The 14,096-nt window shown below is 42.3% G+C and overlaps 1 protein-coding gene across 3 annotated transcripts in view; it reads left to right on the top strand.

The window, feature by feature from the left end:
• LOC135492126 (synembryn-A-like) overlaps nucleotides 1–14,096 on the top strand; it is a 29,832-nt gene that overhangs the window by 6,176 nt on the left and 9,560 nt on the right. For all 3 annotated transcript variants that reach the window (XM_064778324.1, XM_064778323.1, XM_064778325.1), the window contains exons 3-7: nucleotides 3,676–3,895; nucleotides 4,170–4,239; nucleotides 4,756–4,831; nucleotides 10,970–11,022; nucleotides 13,406–13,681. In XM_064778324.1, coding sequence (XP_064634394.1) covers nucleotides 3,676–3,895; nucleotides 4,170–4,239; nucleotides 4,756–4,831; nucleotides 10,970–11,022; nucleotides 13,406–13,681 — 695 coding nt within the window. The remainder of the gene's footprint in view (nucleotides 1–3,675; nucleotides 3,896–4,169; nucleotides 4,240–4,755; nucleotides 4,832–10,969; nucleotides 11,023–13,405; nucleotides 13,682–14,096) is intronic.

Here is a 14,096-nt window from a genome sequence, read left to right as displayed (position 1 = left end):
CTTCCTATTCGAGTTCAGATTTGTAGCTCCGCCCCCAGTGCCCGAGCATGCGCAGTTCAATTTGTTATTATTGAGAATCATGTGAGAATCACGTGAGTCATGCGATCTTTCATTCATGAGTTTTCGTTGTAAATTCCATAGTAGTGACGTCACTCAATGATTGACAGCTAGGTGCCATGTTTCATTCATGCCTCGTTCTGATCACCCGATACGCGGGAAATGAAAACGAGGTCATACGAACTGGCTTGGCGGTTTCAGTTCCCTTTAACGTCGAGGAGCAGGAGTTCTCCGGTAGCCATCAAAATACATCTCTGAATATGATTAAATACAATTGCCCTGGAACGGCAACAGAACTCATACATGTGCAAATTGTAATTATTCCTAGCCATCTGGTGCGAGGAAGTGATTTCCATGGCAATATTGATATTGATCTGAGTTACCGGATTTAACTGATTGCTCTCTCCTGTGTTGTATTTGCCGTCGGGTCCATGTCGATCAGTTCAGTATTGATCAGAAAATCTGTGTGGACACATCGAGGTCAACATTAAAAAGAATGTATTAACTTGCATCTGTCGTTAAAACACCATGCCTTTACATTGAGGGTTGATTTTTACTAGGCTGATTGTTGTACCCTTTGGTTTCCATGGTGATATTGATGATGATAGTATCATCGACCGTCTAAACTGACCCTTTGGTTTCCATGGTGATATTGATGATGATGTTATCATTGACCGTCTAAACTGACCCTTTGGTTTCCATGGTGATATTGATGATGATGTTATCATTGACCGTCTAAACTGACCCTTTGGTTTTCATGGTGATATTGATGATGTTATCATTGACCGTCTAAACTGACCCTTTGGTTTCCATGGTGATATTGATGGTGTTATCATTGACCGTCTAAACTGACCCTTTGGTTTTCATGGTGATATTGATGATGATGTTATCATCGACCGTCTAAACTGACCCTTTGGTTTCCATGGTGATATTGATGATGATGTTATCATTGACCGTCTAAACTGACCCTTTGGTTTCCATGGTGATATTGATGATGATGTTATCATCGACCGTCTAAACTGACCCTTTGGTTTTCATGGTGATATTGATGATGATGTTATCATTGACCGTCTAAACTGACCCTTTGGTTTCCATGGTGATATTGATGATGATGTTATCATTGACCGTCTAAACTGAGCCTTTGGTTTCCATGGTGATATTGATGATGATGTTATCATCGACCGTCTAAACTGACCCTTTGGTTTCCATGGTGATATTGATGATGATGTTATCATTGACCGTCTAAACTGACCCTTTGGTTTCCATGGTGATATTGATGATGATGTTATCATTGACCGTCTAAACTGACCCTTTGGTTTCCATGGTGATATTGATGATGATGTTATCATTGACCGTCTAAACTGACCCTTTGGTTTTCATGGTGATATTGATGATGTTATCATTGACCGTCTAAACTGACCCTTTGGTTTCCATGGTGATATTGATGATGATGTTATCATCGACCGTCTAAACTGACCCTTTGGTTTCCATGGTGATATTGATGATGATGTTATCATTGACCGTCTAAACTGACCCTTTGGTTTCCATGGTGATATTGATGATGATGTTATCATTGACCGTCTAAACTGAGCCTTTGGTTTCCATGGTGATATTGATGATGATGTTATCATCGACCGTCTAAACTGACCCTTTGGTTTCCATGGTGATATTGATGATGATGTCATTGACTGTCTAAACTGACCCTTTGGTTTCCATGGTGATATTGATGATGGTATCATTGACCGTCTAAACTGACCCTTTGGTTTCCATGGTGATATTGATGGCGTTATCATTGACCGTCTAAACTGACCCTTTGGTTTCCATGGTGATATTGATGATGTTATCATTGACCGTCTAAACTGACCCTTTGGTTTCCATGGTGATATTGATGATGATGTTATCGTAGACCGTCTAAACTGACCCTTTGGTTTCCATGGTGATATTGATGATGTTATCATTGACCGTCTAAACTGACCCTTTGGTTTCCATGGTGATATTGATGGCGTTATCATTGACCGTCTAAACTGAGCCTTTGGTTTCCATGGTGATATTGATGATGATGTTATCATTGACCGTCTAAACTGACCCTTTGGTTTCCATGGTGATATTGATGATGTTATCATTGACCGTCTAAACTGACCCTTTGGTTTCCATGGTGATATTGATGGCGTTATCATTGACCGTCTAAACTGAGCCTTTGGTTTCCATGGTGATATTGATGATGATGTTATCATTGACCGTCTAAACTGACCTAACATATTAAGTTGAGATCTTTGCGTCAACTAGGACATTATAAGCTCTAGAAACAAAATTGGGCAATTGTAATGTTAGTAGGAGGAACCTGGACACCCCGTAGGAAAGTTACGCCGTTGAAGAGAGTCCCCCTGTGCTCTCTGTACCTGGGCCTGCCGGGAAACTGATAAGGAGAGGGTGTCTTTAATACAAAGTCATGGAAAATCCCATCGTCATTTCTGTGTACTCAGATTCAAGAGTTGCTTCACATGAGGGGCTCGGGTGATGGATTCTTAGCAACTGAGGAGATCAATGAGATATTAGACTATTTATGTACATCTTAGGTGACCTCCTCGGTTGATGGGATTCTACCGCTGGAGTGCCTCATGTACAACTAAATTATATGTCCTCATTTTGTATCGATATTTTGTCAAACTTGTTACAGCACTTTATATATTTCAACACCATGCACCTCTGATTGTACCTAGTACGAAATAAACATATATAAACCCGGGACCTCGGAGGTGACATGTGCTGATGTTTCCAATGTACCACTCTGTCTGACAGCCCTCTTGTCTGCACTGTGACTGAATGTATCATTGATGATCAATGTATCTGAGTGCTGATACATATCAGGGCTTTCCAGCTATAGCCTGGCCTCAACCTTGTGGATACGGTTAAGGGCATCGAGGCACACTAGCGGTTTCAGGAAACAAATAAATGGTTGGTTGATATACGACAGAGCAGTAACAGTAACACCCTAACCTTGGCCATTGAATCAAGTAAGGTAGAATGGGGTAATTGTAGCCCCTGCCTATGATATTGATTGATATCCCCATGCATCAAACAGTGCAGGCACTACAAATAAACCGGGGCTACAATTACCCCATTCTACCCTATGTCACATGGCCATCTGTGATGAAACAGGTCCGTGAACATTTTCGCTCCTCGCTTATCAAGACCTTCCAATCACCATGGAGACGAGATGCCCCGACATGCCTGTCGATTTACTTGAACTGTCACTTCCCCGGGAGGCCGTTTGCAGAGCAGAGTTGTCAATGTTTGCGATCAGGGCTCTCAGTCATGTGGAGTTCCGGACGTAAAACATCAGCGCCCAAGTTAGGGGGTGCCATATTACCAAAAAAGAAAAAAACTTCGGTGAGAGTGCATGCAAAGGTTAAACGTTTTTTTAACCTAACAATATTCCAAATCTTATCGTAAGGGTATGTTAGTTGTGACTGGGACTGTATTCTTGTTCATTTTATAAAATAGGGAAATTGAACGTGAGACTGTGACACAGAGGGTAGGTCAGTTGTGACCGGGACTGTATTCTTGCTTGGTCAAAAAAAGATATTGGATGTAGATATCTATGTTTTTTCATTTCAGAAAATGGTCGACAGTTGTCTTCTACGGCTGCAGCAGAAGGCGTCGTCCCGATGTTACGCATCGTGCCTCGAGACTTTACGCATACTCAGTCGCGAAAAATCAGGGTTAGAGATGCTCGCCTGTGAAAGCTCGTTAAAAATCTTACTCAAGCATTCTGGGATTGAAACTTATGCATCGGAGCAAGGCGAGAATATTACCGTGCAAGGCGGAAATAACAAAGGTATGTTTGGTTTCTTAAGTTGCCCATAGGTGGCTCCAGTTGCCTCAAGATGTTTTGTGGGGCCAGTGTTAGACCTCTTGGGGACAAGTGTGTTTTGGTGTTACGCAATCAGCATCGTTGGGCAAAGTTGTTATTTTGAGTCAGTTACTTGGGGCTCGTGCAGGTTCCTTGATGTCTTTCGACCAGGGATTGCCTTGCAACAATGGTTCCTTCCTTCAAAAAACTGGTTCAAATGATGCGTGTAGTTGTGATATTTTGTTGGATTTTCTTTCAGTTATCATTGAAGCGCAGAAGTCATTATGTAACATCATCTACAACAGCCCCGTTGCGCAGAGAATTTGCACGTAAGTTGTTTTTTCAGAAATCACCACCAAGATCTCCCTGAGTGATCTAGATAATGGTATAATGCACCCAGATAACCCTACTCTCAAACCACATATTATTTTTAAACAGTATCAAACGACAAAATTAGCACCCGCGTCTAAAATGTGATAAAATGGCTGATATGTTTAAATCAAAAACCAGGAGGAAAACACTATGGTAGAAATATCTAGTTGAACCACTCTTAGCAGACACCTCTCTGCTAAGGACACCCTCTCTAATAAGGACACTGGTTTTGGTCCCAAACCTGTCGTTTTCATTCAGACATTTTCATGATCTGCCAAAATATTAATAAAAAACGGGAAAAAATAATTTTTTCAGACATTTTCGCGAATCTTTAAAATTAAGAAGCACAGAAATTTGGTGGTTTACAGTAGCGTCTCGGGCGGTTCCTGTTCCATCCCGCGTCAAATTACATCTCTAATTAATTCTCAGAATTTGCTAATCTAATCGTTTTCGTGTGCTTAAAATTTTTTCAGGAAAAATGGCTGCATTGAAGGAATCGTACAGAGATTGAAAACATACAAGGACCCGGATCTCGATGCTGATGTGAAGGTACGTAATCTGGAATTTTTTGAAAATTAAAAAATTTAACTCGAAATTTGAAAATTTCTTAATTGTGTGAATTTGCGCGGAATATCAATTTCAACAGTGCTGTTGTGTAGACGAATATGCAATTACAGTGGAACCTCCCTTAGCGGACACCTCTCTATTATGGAAACCCTCTGTATCAAGGACACTAGTTTTGGTCCCAATTTGGTTGTTTCCATTCAATTTGACATCTCTAATCAGGACACCTCTCTATTAAGGACAGCACTTGTCAGTCCCAAGGGTGTCCTTAATAGAGAGGTTCTACTATATTATGAATACCAAGTTTCAGCAAATTTGCATGCAAAAGTGAAGATGCAGGGAAATTTAACATCTAACTGCCCTCTGTCTATAAATCCAGACGCGGCATTCTTCGCCAAATTTACAACGAACGTTGGCGAATTTTTACTAATTCATCAAATTACATGAGCGCTTCTCATGCATATTCATGCTCCTTCTGGTGGGTTGGCTCATCCATGCTCGGAGCTTTCCCACTTCTCCCCAGATCTGGTCATCGCCGATGGTCTCTCATGCAGAGATAAGGCTGCGAAAAAACCTATGAAGACCCCTAACTCACTTATCAGGCTTGATTGTATGCATTATTAAACCCTAATAAGGAAGAATTCCAGGCTGATATAAGCTTGTTTATACTCAATTACCATGTGTTTGGTGTTTGATATGTGATTAGGTTTTTAAAAAAATATTTGCTACAGTCTGCTGACCCTAGCAGCATGTACCCCTGGGGCAGCCTGGTCATTTTCTGGTGTTGTCCGGTTCAGTCTAGCGCCCCAATGAACCGCTTAAAGCAGCTCGAATTAGAAAGCCCTGCATGCTGGGAAGTGCTCTGATTTATATACCAAGGGCGTGTGGTTCTGCCTTGTAAGCCCATTAGTCCATTTTGCGACTGAAACTCATGTGGTGTTAGCTAAATTGGTTTTCGAGATTTACTGGTGGCCCAGGAATATAGATGGAGTTATACAAAATGCCCTAGCACAGGCAAATTAGCTGCAAGTTGATATCTATAGTATTGGTAATCTATCTACACAATAGCATTGTTGAAATTCATATTCAGTACGAATTTAGGTAATTTGGTCATTTTCAAATTCAATTACAATTTCAAAGTTTTGGATCATCATAGAATCTTTGACAGGCCATCATAGCATGTATGACAGCCCTTCATAGAGTCTAGACAGGCCATCATAGATTGTATGACAGGCCATCACAGAATCTATGACAGGCCATCATAGATTGTATGACAGGCCATCATAGAGTCTAGACGAGCCGTCATAGAACCTATCATAGGCCATCATAGAATCTATGATAGGCCATCATAGAATCTATGACAGGCCATTCTAAAATACCTTGGTACCGTAAAGTCAACTTTTAAATGGAAAATGCATAAGCCTCGTTCTGAGAGCGGAGTGTTTTGGACACGCAACCAAGATGCTCTACCAAAGTTCCCTCGGGTTGCACTAAAATGTGGAAACCATGCACACGTCACGTCAAAGGAATTTCACCTCACTTCAGAAGTTTGAGGCTCTCAAAACACTGCTTCAAACACAAATCAGTCAAGGAAGCATCAACCACCCTAAGTTTTTTAATGAGCACTACACATATTTGCCGAGAAAAACGCTCCAAATAGCCCATTTGCGCGGATTTTAGCATCACTTGAGCGAGCCGATGCGGACTTCCTATGCGCGCTAACATAATGTAAACAATGGCGCTACCGGCACTCCGGCCGGGCCGGCGATGGATGGAATTTGCCAAATTCGCACATATTCAATTATTTTCGTGGCCTATCCTTTTAAGTTTGAGGTATTTTAGAATAGAAATTGAACCCTCGGCTTCGGACCTTGGTTGAGTTACCAAGACACTCTCGGGTGGAGCTAAAATTTCGTCCAAACCCTCGCCTGTCGGCTCGGGTTTGGACTGTATTTTAGCTCCACCCTCGAGTGTCTTGGTAACTCAACCAAGGTCCTCCGCCTCGGGTTCAATTCCTTAATCATAGATTGTATGACAGGCCATCATAGAGTCTAGACGGGCCATCATAGAACCTATGATAGGCCATCATAGATTGTATGACAGGCCATCATAGAATCTATGACGGCCATTAAAGAATCTATGATAGGCCAATCATAGATTCCTTGATGGCCTATCATAGACTCGTAGAATCTATGATGATGTCTCTCCATCATAGATTCTGTGTTGAAAACCTTTGCAGTTTGTACTTTGGCTGCGGGAGTATCTGTCTAGCTACCGATGCTTCATGCAGAAGCTATTTGGGATTTGTAAAACCACAATACCGCTATACAACACGTATCCTGGTCATAGCAGGAATAGACAAGTTCTTTGTATCCTAATACGTCACCATGGCGACGGAGATATTCAGTTGCCATGACAACCAAGGCGACTTGGCACTGGGGAAATCTCGAGGAATAATTAGGTTTAATTTCACTCCATGAAATGGTTGAGCTCTTTGATGTTTTTAGAGCCGCCCGACTAAGAATACGATGCAGGTTTTATAGCTGACGAAACCAGCCACACATTTTTCATATGAGGTGATAAAGCAACAATTTGTATTCGTATTATAAACCTTGCTGGCAAATATCATGCATAATGCAGTATTCTCCAACTTCCATTAGTTGCCTCACTGCCTCAATGTGGGGCCTAATATCACCAAGTCAAAATATTCTGCCACCAAGTCAAAATCTAATAATGATTTTGTCTATAGCTCAGGATTTGTCAAGTCCAACCTGTGAAAAGTTGAGAACAGTCTGATAATGTGTCGTAAAGCTGTAATAATATTTGTCAATTTCATTATGATCGGGAGAATTGTCCCTCCGGCCTGGGCATAGGATTGATAGAGTAGAGAACTTTCTTGGCAAATGTCATGTTGTGTGTTTATTCTTGTGACATTTGAGAAAGGCTATGCGTTGTCATTGGTGATGCAGTGTATCAAAATATCTCAGGCGAGCTATTTTTTATGATAGATATTGCATTTAGCAAATACCATCACATGATGTAGGACATTATGACGACCGACCGTAGGAAAGGATGATATTTTTAGCTCAGCTGACTAAGTCAGCCGAGCTTGTCAAATAAGTTGTTCAGTGGCGTCCGTCTGTCCATCCATCCATCCATCCATCCATCCATCCATCCATCCATCCATCCATCCATCCGTCCGTTAAACCCATGGTGCACATTTTGTAACCATAAGACCTAGAGACTTCAATTTTGCATTTCTGGATACTTCTGGTCAAACTCTACTTTCAAAACAAAATTTGTCGCCATTCGACCTACTTCCTGCGAGCGAGAGTGCATGAAGGAAACTGGCCTATATCGGCCTAGGAGCAGCAGAATTAGTCGAAATATGCTCTAATATTAAGATAAAATTCTTGAAAATCTATTTTATTGAGAAAAAGTTCAAAAGTTTAACAGGAGAGGGCGCTACCTGCCTTTTAATTATTTCTGCCGATTCAAATTCCCGCCCGATGACGTCAGCCATCAATGAAGTCTCCTATTTGCCAGTTCTCAAAACATGGCAGCTACACAACAAAAGCAGTAGCTCCAGGAATAAATCACTGTTCACTTCAGCTTCGTAATCGATTGTACCCCCACTTTATTGTGTTTTGTGTGGTGTTCCTATTCAATCAACGATGTAAGGCCTTATTATGTTGGTTTTAATTGAGAAGGTGCATTATAAGCGGCGTACGAAATACCGAAGCGGAGACAAAATGGTGGCATGTTGTTTACGCTATGTGCAATAATCTTGGAGCTCAATGACACTCAAGTACCCAATTTTCTGCTTAAAAAGTAGTCTGGTAGGCGATATTATCACTAGTTCGTTTCAGTGGTAGTCATAAGGTCTTTAGGGACTAAATTCAGAAATTAGTTCTTGAATATTTGGCGACATTTCTGTGAAAACGATATCGGAAGTGCATGCTCTGTTCGCGATGACATCGCCGATGTATTTTGAAGTGGAGAATTCCCACAGTATGTGCAGTGAATCGGCATGATTCTGTTCGCCTATTATGTTTTAGTTCTACGATTCTTTCATGAGTAAAAAGTAGACATTCTAAGCAATACAATAATGTCACTCCCATAAAAATTGATTGGAAATTGAGGGAGCTACGGCATTCTCTTCGGCAACTGGCAGCGCTGAAAAAATACATTGCATACTGTACAATACCAAATGGCACATTTTAAAAAGCGCTCATTGGACAACGTAGGGAATCACCAGAAATGACGTCATCGCTGGTCTAAATAGAAAACTACGGTGGCGCAGTAGAGCACAAGAAAAGGTTTAGCATTAACTTCGTCATGCAAGCTTCAGCAACAAAACGATTTCTCATGAATGATTTATTTGATCATCATCAGCTTGTTTCCCCTGATTGATAAAAAAATTATTTACAATTTCCATCAAAGTTTTCTATTTTGTGTATAGTCAACTGGCAAGGAGCCAAGCAGTTTTGAATATTCGCGGGAAAATACTTCGTACTTGTAAACGAGGCTATGACAATGAGTATCCTCATTCATGGCATAAACTTCATGTTTCGGTAAATATTTTCATACGATGATTTCACCCGAATTATGGTCAGGATTGAGGAATGAATAGTGGCATAATTATGTCAACCAAAAACATTGGTACCGTAGTGATCTCAAAAGGATATCAAATACCATGGAGCATGCCATTTTCATGCATAATGAACTAAACACCGGGAAGATATTAATGATATTAACTCAGCTGAGCGCCAGGCCCTTGGGCCTCTTGTTTCATAAAGGTTTTAATGTTCACAGCATTTTGCGCTCTGGAGCACGAACTGCTGGTCTGATTTCTTAGAAGTTGTGCATTGGAACCTCGCTTAGCGGACACCTCTCTATTAAGGACAACCTCTCTATTAAGGACAACCTCTCTATTAAGGACAACCTCTCTATTAAGGACAACCTCTCTATTAAGGACAACCTCTCTATTAAGGACAACCTCTCTATTAAGGACAACCTCTCTATTAAGGACAACCTCTCTATTAAGGACAACCTCTCTATTAAGGACAACCTCTCTATTAAGGACACTAGTTATGGTCCCAAATTGGTATTTTCCATTCAATTTGACCTCTCTAATCAGGACACCTCTCTATTAAGGACAGCGCTTGTCTGTCCCAAAGGTGTCCTTAATAGAGAGGTTCTACTGTATTCTATTGGTCTTTGTCTGGCGACCGAAGGCGGACATGATTTTTTTATATCCTCCACAAAAATCAATCCTTTGAAACCTAAAATAAACACCTCACTAATGAGGACACCCTCTCTAAAATACACCCTCTTATATGCTCTCCATGAAGGAAACCGCTCCATTAAGGACAACCTCTCTATTAAGGACACTAATTTTGGTCCCAAATTGGCTGTTTCTATTCAATTGACCTCTCTAATCTGGCCACTTAAAAAGGCAGACAACATTGAAATGAACAACCAGTCTGTCTCACCCTGCTAAGCTCAGAGTGACATGCACTTGGCTTTGCTGTGACGAATCCCATTTTGTTCTCATATCCTTGTCCGTAACCTTGTTGTCGGGTGACGGTAATTTCAGCCTTCCCAGATACCGCACTTCACTTTCACTACCAAGCTATTGACATGTTTGGCAATGTACGAATGTTAAATTCATCATCGAAAGTTGGTCGTCATGGCAACGTCAACATACTCGCCTGAAACCGGTCTTGGCCAGATTGTCTGTTGCCGGCATGAGATAGCGTGTAATATAATGCAGCCTTTTTATTGATAGAATTTTTATCCGATGTTCTGAATGAATGTGACAAGGCTGACGTGCAGGTTTAAAGGCGTACCCCGTTAGTTGAAAAATTTGAAATTTGTAATTGAATTAGAAAATTTCCAATTGCATAAATACGCACTGAATATAAATTTCAGCATTACCGTTGTGTAAATAGATATACATATACTATACATACCAAGTTTCAGCAAATTGGTATGCATAATAACTGCACTTTGACACTGTGTATAACTGCATTTCTATTTTCCTGGATCACCAGTAATGACAAACGGCGTACCCCTTTAAACCAAATAGCCTCATGAGTGTTTATTTCTGTGTTTTTTCAGTACTTTGATATGAAGATCCTTTTCCTTCTGACGGCCCTGTGTGCGGAGATCAGGTAGGTTGTTCATGGTTGCGTAGAATTGATTCGGGTCTGATCACTGATTTGTGATTATTCGGGTATTTTCACGCGCCTGTGATGACATGCTGTAATTGTAAAGAAGTCTGTGGTGGCAGAGAGATAATCCTTTGATCTGCTCGGGAGAATGGAGCAGTGGGCTATCGTGACCACTCATTCCAATTATCCAGGTCATTTTCATCAACTCAAGTTCATATTAATTCCTTTTGTTGATCGGAGACCTGTTCGTGATGGACGGCTATTCTCGGCATCTGATTCATTTAACCTTCTTGATTAAGTTGCGATGTTTGCATGTCTCCACGCCTGAAAATACAGTGGAACCTCCCTTAGCGGACACCTCTCTATCAAGGACAACCTCTCTATTAAGGACACTAGTATTTGTCCCAAATTGGTGGTTTCCATTCAATTTGACCTCTCTAATCAGGACACCTCTCTATTAAGGACAGCATTCGTCAGTCCGGAGGGTGTCCTCAATAGAGAGGTTCTACTGTAGTATAAAAAGGGTGAGGTGGTCGTATTTCGGCTGAAATTTGAGAAAGGATGGTTAAATGTCACTCCCAGAAACGGGAGTGTCTTTTGGCCTTCTTTATTTATGCAAGTATCAATTCGTGTCTTGTACCGCCCTCCTCAAGGGTACGACACCTTATCACCCTATAACGACATCTTAAGGCTCAAGCATCACCCTTTTTTCACCAATGCTGCTTTTTCTTTCGTCAAGACATCACCATCAACGATATATCAGTTATCACCGTCATATAAAGTAACCGAACTAATTTTACTGGGTAAGGCTGTATGTTCGACAAGACATCGACACATTAGCATCCTTATTCTTTCCAGCTTTGCCAAATTTTCACTAAAGGAAAAATAAATACTACTCAAGCATCGGCAAAGATTAGTGGTGATAGCTTAACTACCCTTGAGGAGGGGGGGGGGGGGGGGGTACAAGAAACGAATTGATACTTGCATTAAAGAACCAACAGAGTATTAATAAAGCAATTATACCAAGGTGTTGGTGTCAGGCATCATCATCACGTCAACAAACATGTTGTGGGGATAACTTGCCTAGTCCTTTAAAACAAACCTGGTCAAATCTGCGTTATCTTTGATCAAAACTGAAAAAGGCGATTTTGAACCAAAGATTTTGAACAAGTATTATAATGTCGGAATGTAGATTTTTCATGCACTTGAAGGATGTTGCTTTAGATTACACCATCGTATTGCCGTCATTGGCCACATGTTGACTGACCCTTACTAATACCATACATAAATATGAAAATTGCCTCGATGGAAAAGCGATCGTTAATGAACCCTATTGTCGACCATTTTGTCTTCGTTGATGCAGCATCACTTATAGCGGCCGTCACACTAAGTGATTGATGAGGCGAATATCGCTGGTCAATTTGGGGTAATCAGGTTCAATTCACTATCGGATCTGACCCATCTGCACCATTGGATGGTGCTGTGATCGGGTTATCTCGTATACTCTAGTTTCGCCGATGCAAGACCAGTTCTGAAAACAGTAGAACCTCTCTATTGAGTACATCAAACAGCCTGTGGAGCAGCTGCAACCTCTCTGAGCATCTCCCACCTCTCCGAGTCATGGTCAACCACCTCTTCCAGCAAATCCAGCTGATAAAGCTGTGAGTTAGATGTGCGGTCCATATGAGGGTCTTGTTTATAGGTGGTCTTCAGTTTGAGGCTGTTTTCGCTCGGAGAGGTGGGAGATACTCGGAGAGGTGGGAGATGCTCGGAGAGGTGGGAGATGCTCGGAGAGGTGGGAGACCCTCGGAGAGGTGGGAGACGCTCGGAGAGGTGGGAGATGCTCAGAGGTGGGTGACCCTCGGAGAGGTGGGAGATGCTCGGAGAGGTGGGAGACGCTCGGAGAGGTGGGAGATGCTCGGAGAGGTGGGAGATGCTCAGAGGTGGGAGATACTCGGAGAGGTGGGAGATGCTTGGAGAGGTGGGAGATGCTCGGAGAGGTGAGAGATGCTCAGAGAGGTGGGTGACCCTCGGAGAGGTGGGAGATGCTCAGAGAGTTGGGAGATGCTCGGAGAGGTGGGAGATGCTCGGAGAGGTGGGAGATGCTCAGAGAGGTGGGTGACCCTCGGAGAGGTGGGAGATGCTCAGAGAGTTGGGAGATGCTCGGAGAGGTGGGAGATGCTCAGAGAGGTGGGAGATGCTCAGAGGTGGGAGATGCTCAGAGAGGTGGGAGACCCTCGGAGAGGTGGGAGATGCTCGGAGAGGTGGGAGATGCTCGGAGAGGTGGGAGACCCTCAGAGAGGTGGGAGACACTATTTAGAGAGGTATCCTGACTACACATCCGATATCCTCCTTGACATCTTCTCTTTCGTCTTCCTTTCAGACCGGTGTTACGATTCGAGCTACACGGCTTCACATACCTCATCGAGGTTCTCGACCTGTGTCTGAAGGAAGAGGACATACCGAAGTCCACGCTCAGCGACAGAGATGCTGACCTCTCATGCGAGGTCCTCAAAGTTCTGTTCAATCTGACGGTCGCGGTCGACAAGAATAGTCTCGACGAGGAAGAGGAGGCCCATTTTATGCGTCTGGTTAGCGTGTTACATGATCTGCTTCTGATCGAGACGGCCACAAAAGATAAGAAAGAAGAGGTGGAGAGGTAGGTGGTATTTCTAACGTTTCATTTACGCTAGCTGGGTTCTCCACACGATTTTTCCCCAAGGTGGGGTGGTGTACCCTTGATATTCAAGATGTTTTGCAAGTGTGCAACACGAGGTAGGGTGGCCAGCAATTCAAGGTAGGGTGGCCAGCAATTCAAGGTAGGGTGGCCAGCAACACAAGGTAGGGTGGCCAGCAACACAAGGTAGGGTGGCCAGCAATTCAAGGTAGGGTGGCCAGCAATTCAAGGTTGGGTGGTAAAAGATCCAATAAAGAGGCGTAAAGGACTAGAAGTCTCAGAGAAAACCCAAGTAGGGGGTCCGGAATGGCTATCCTAATATTGGCAAATGAGCAAATGCCTCTTTTTGCTTTTATTGGAACGCAAAAAGCATAGAAATTTGCACAAAACATGTTTT

This window comes from Lineus longissimus, chromosome 8 (assembly GCF_910592395.1).
Source record: "Lineus longissimus chromosome 8, tnLinLong1.2, whole genome shotgun sequence".
Lineage (NCBI taxonomy): Eukaryota > Metazoa > Nemertea > Pilidiophora > Heteronemertea > Lineidae > Lineus > Lineus longissimus.
The sequence above is the reverse complement of the archived record's forward strand: the minus strand, read 5'-3'. Positions and strand labels throughout refer to the sequence as shown.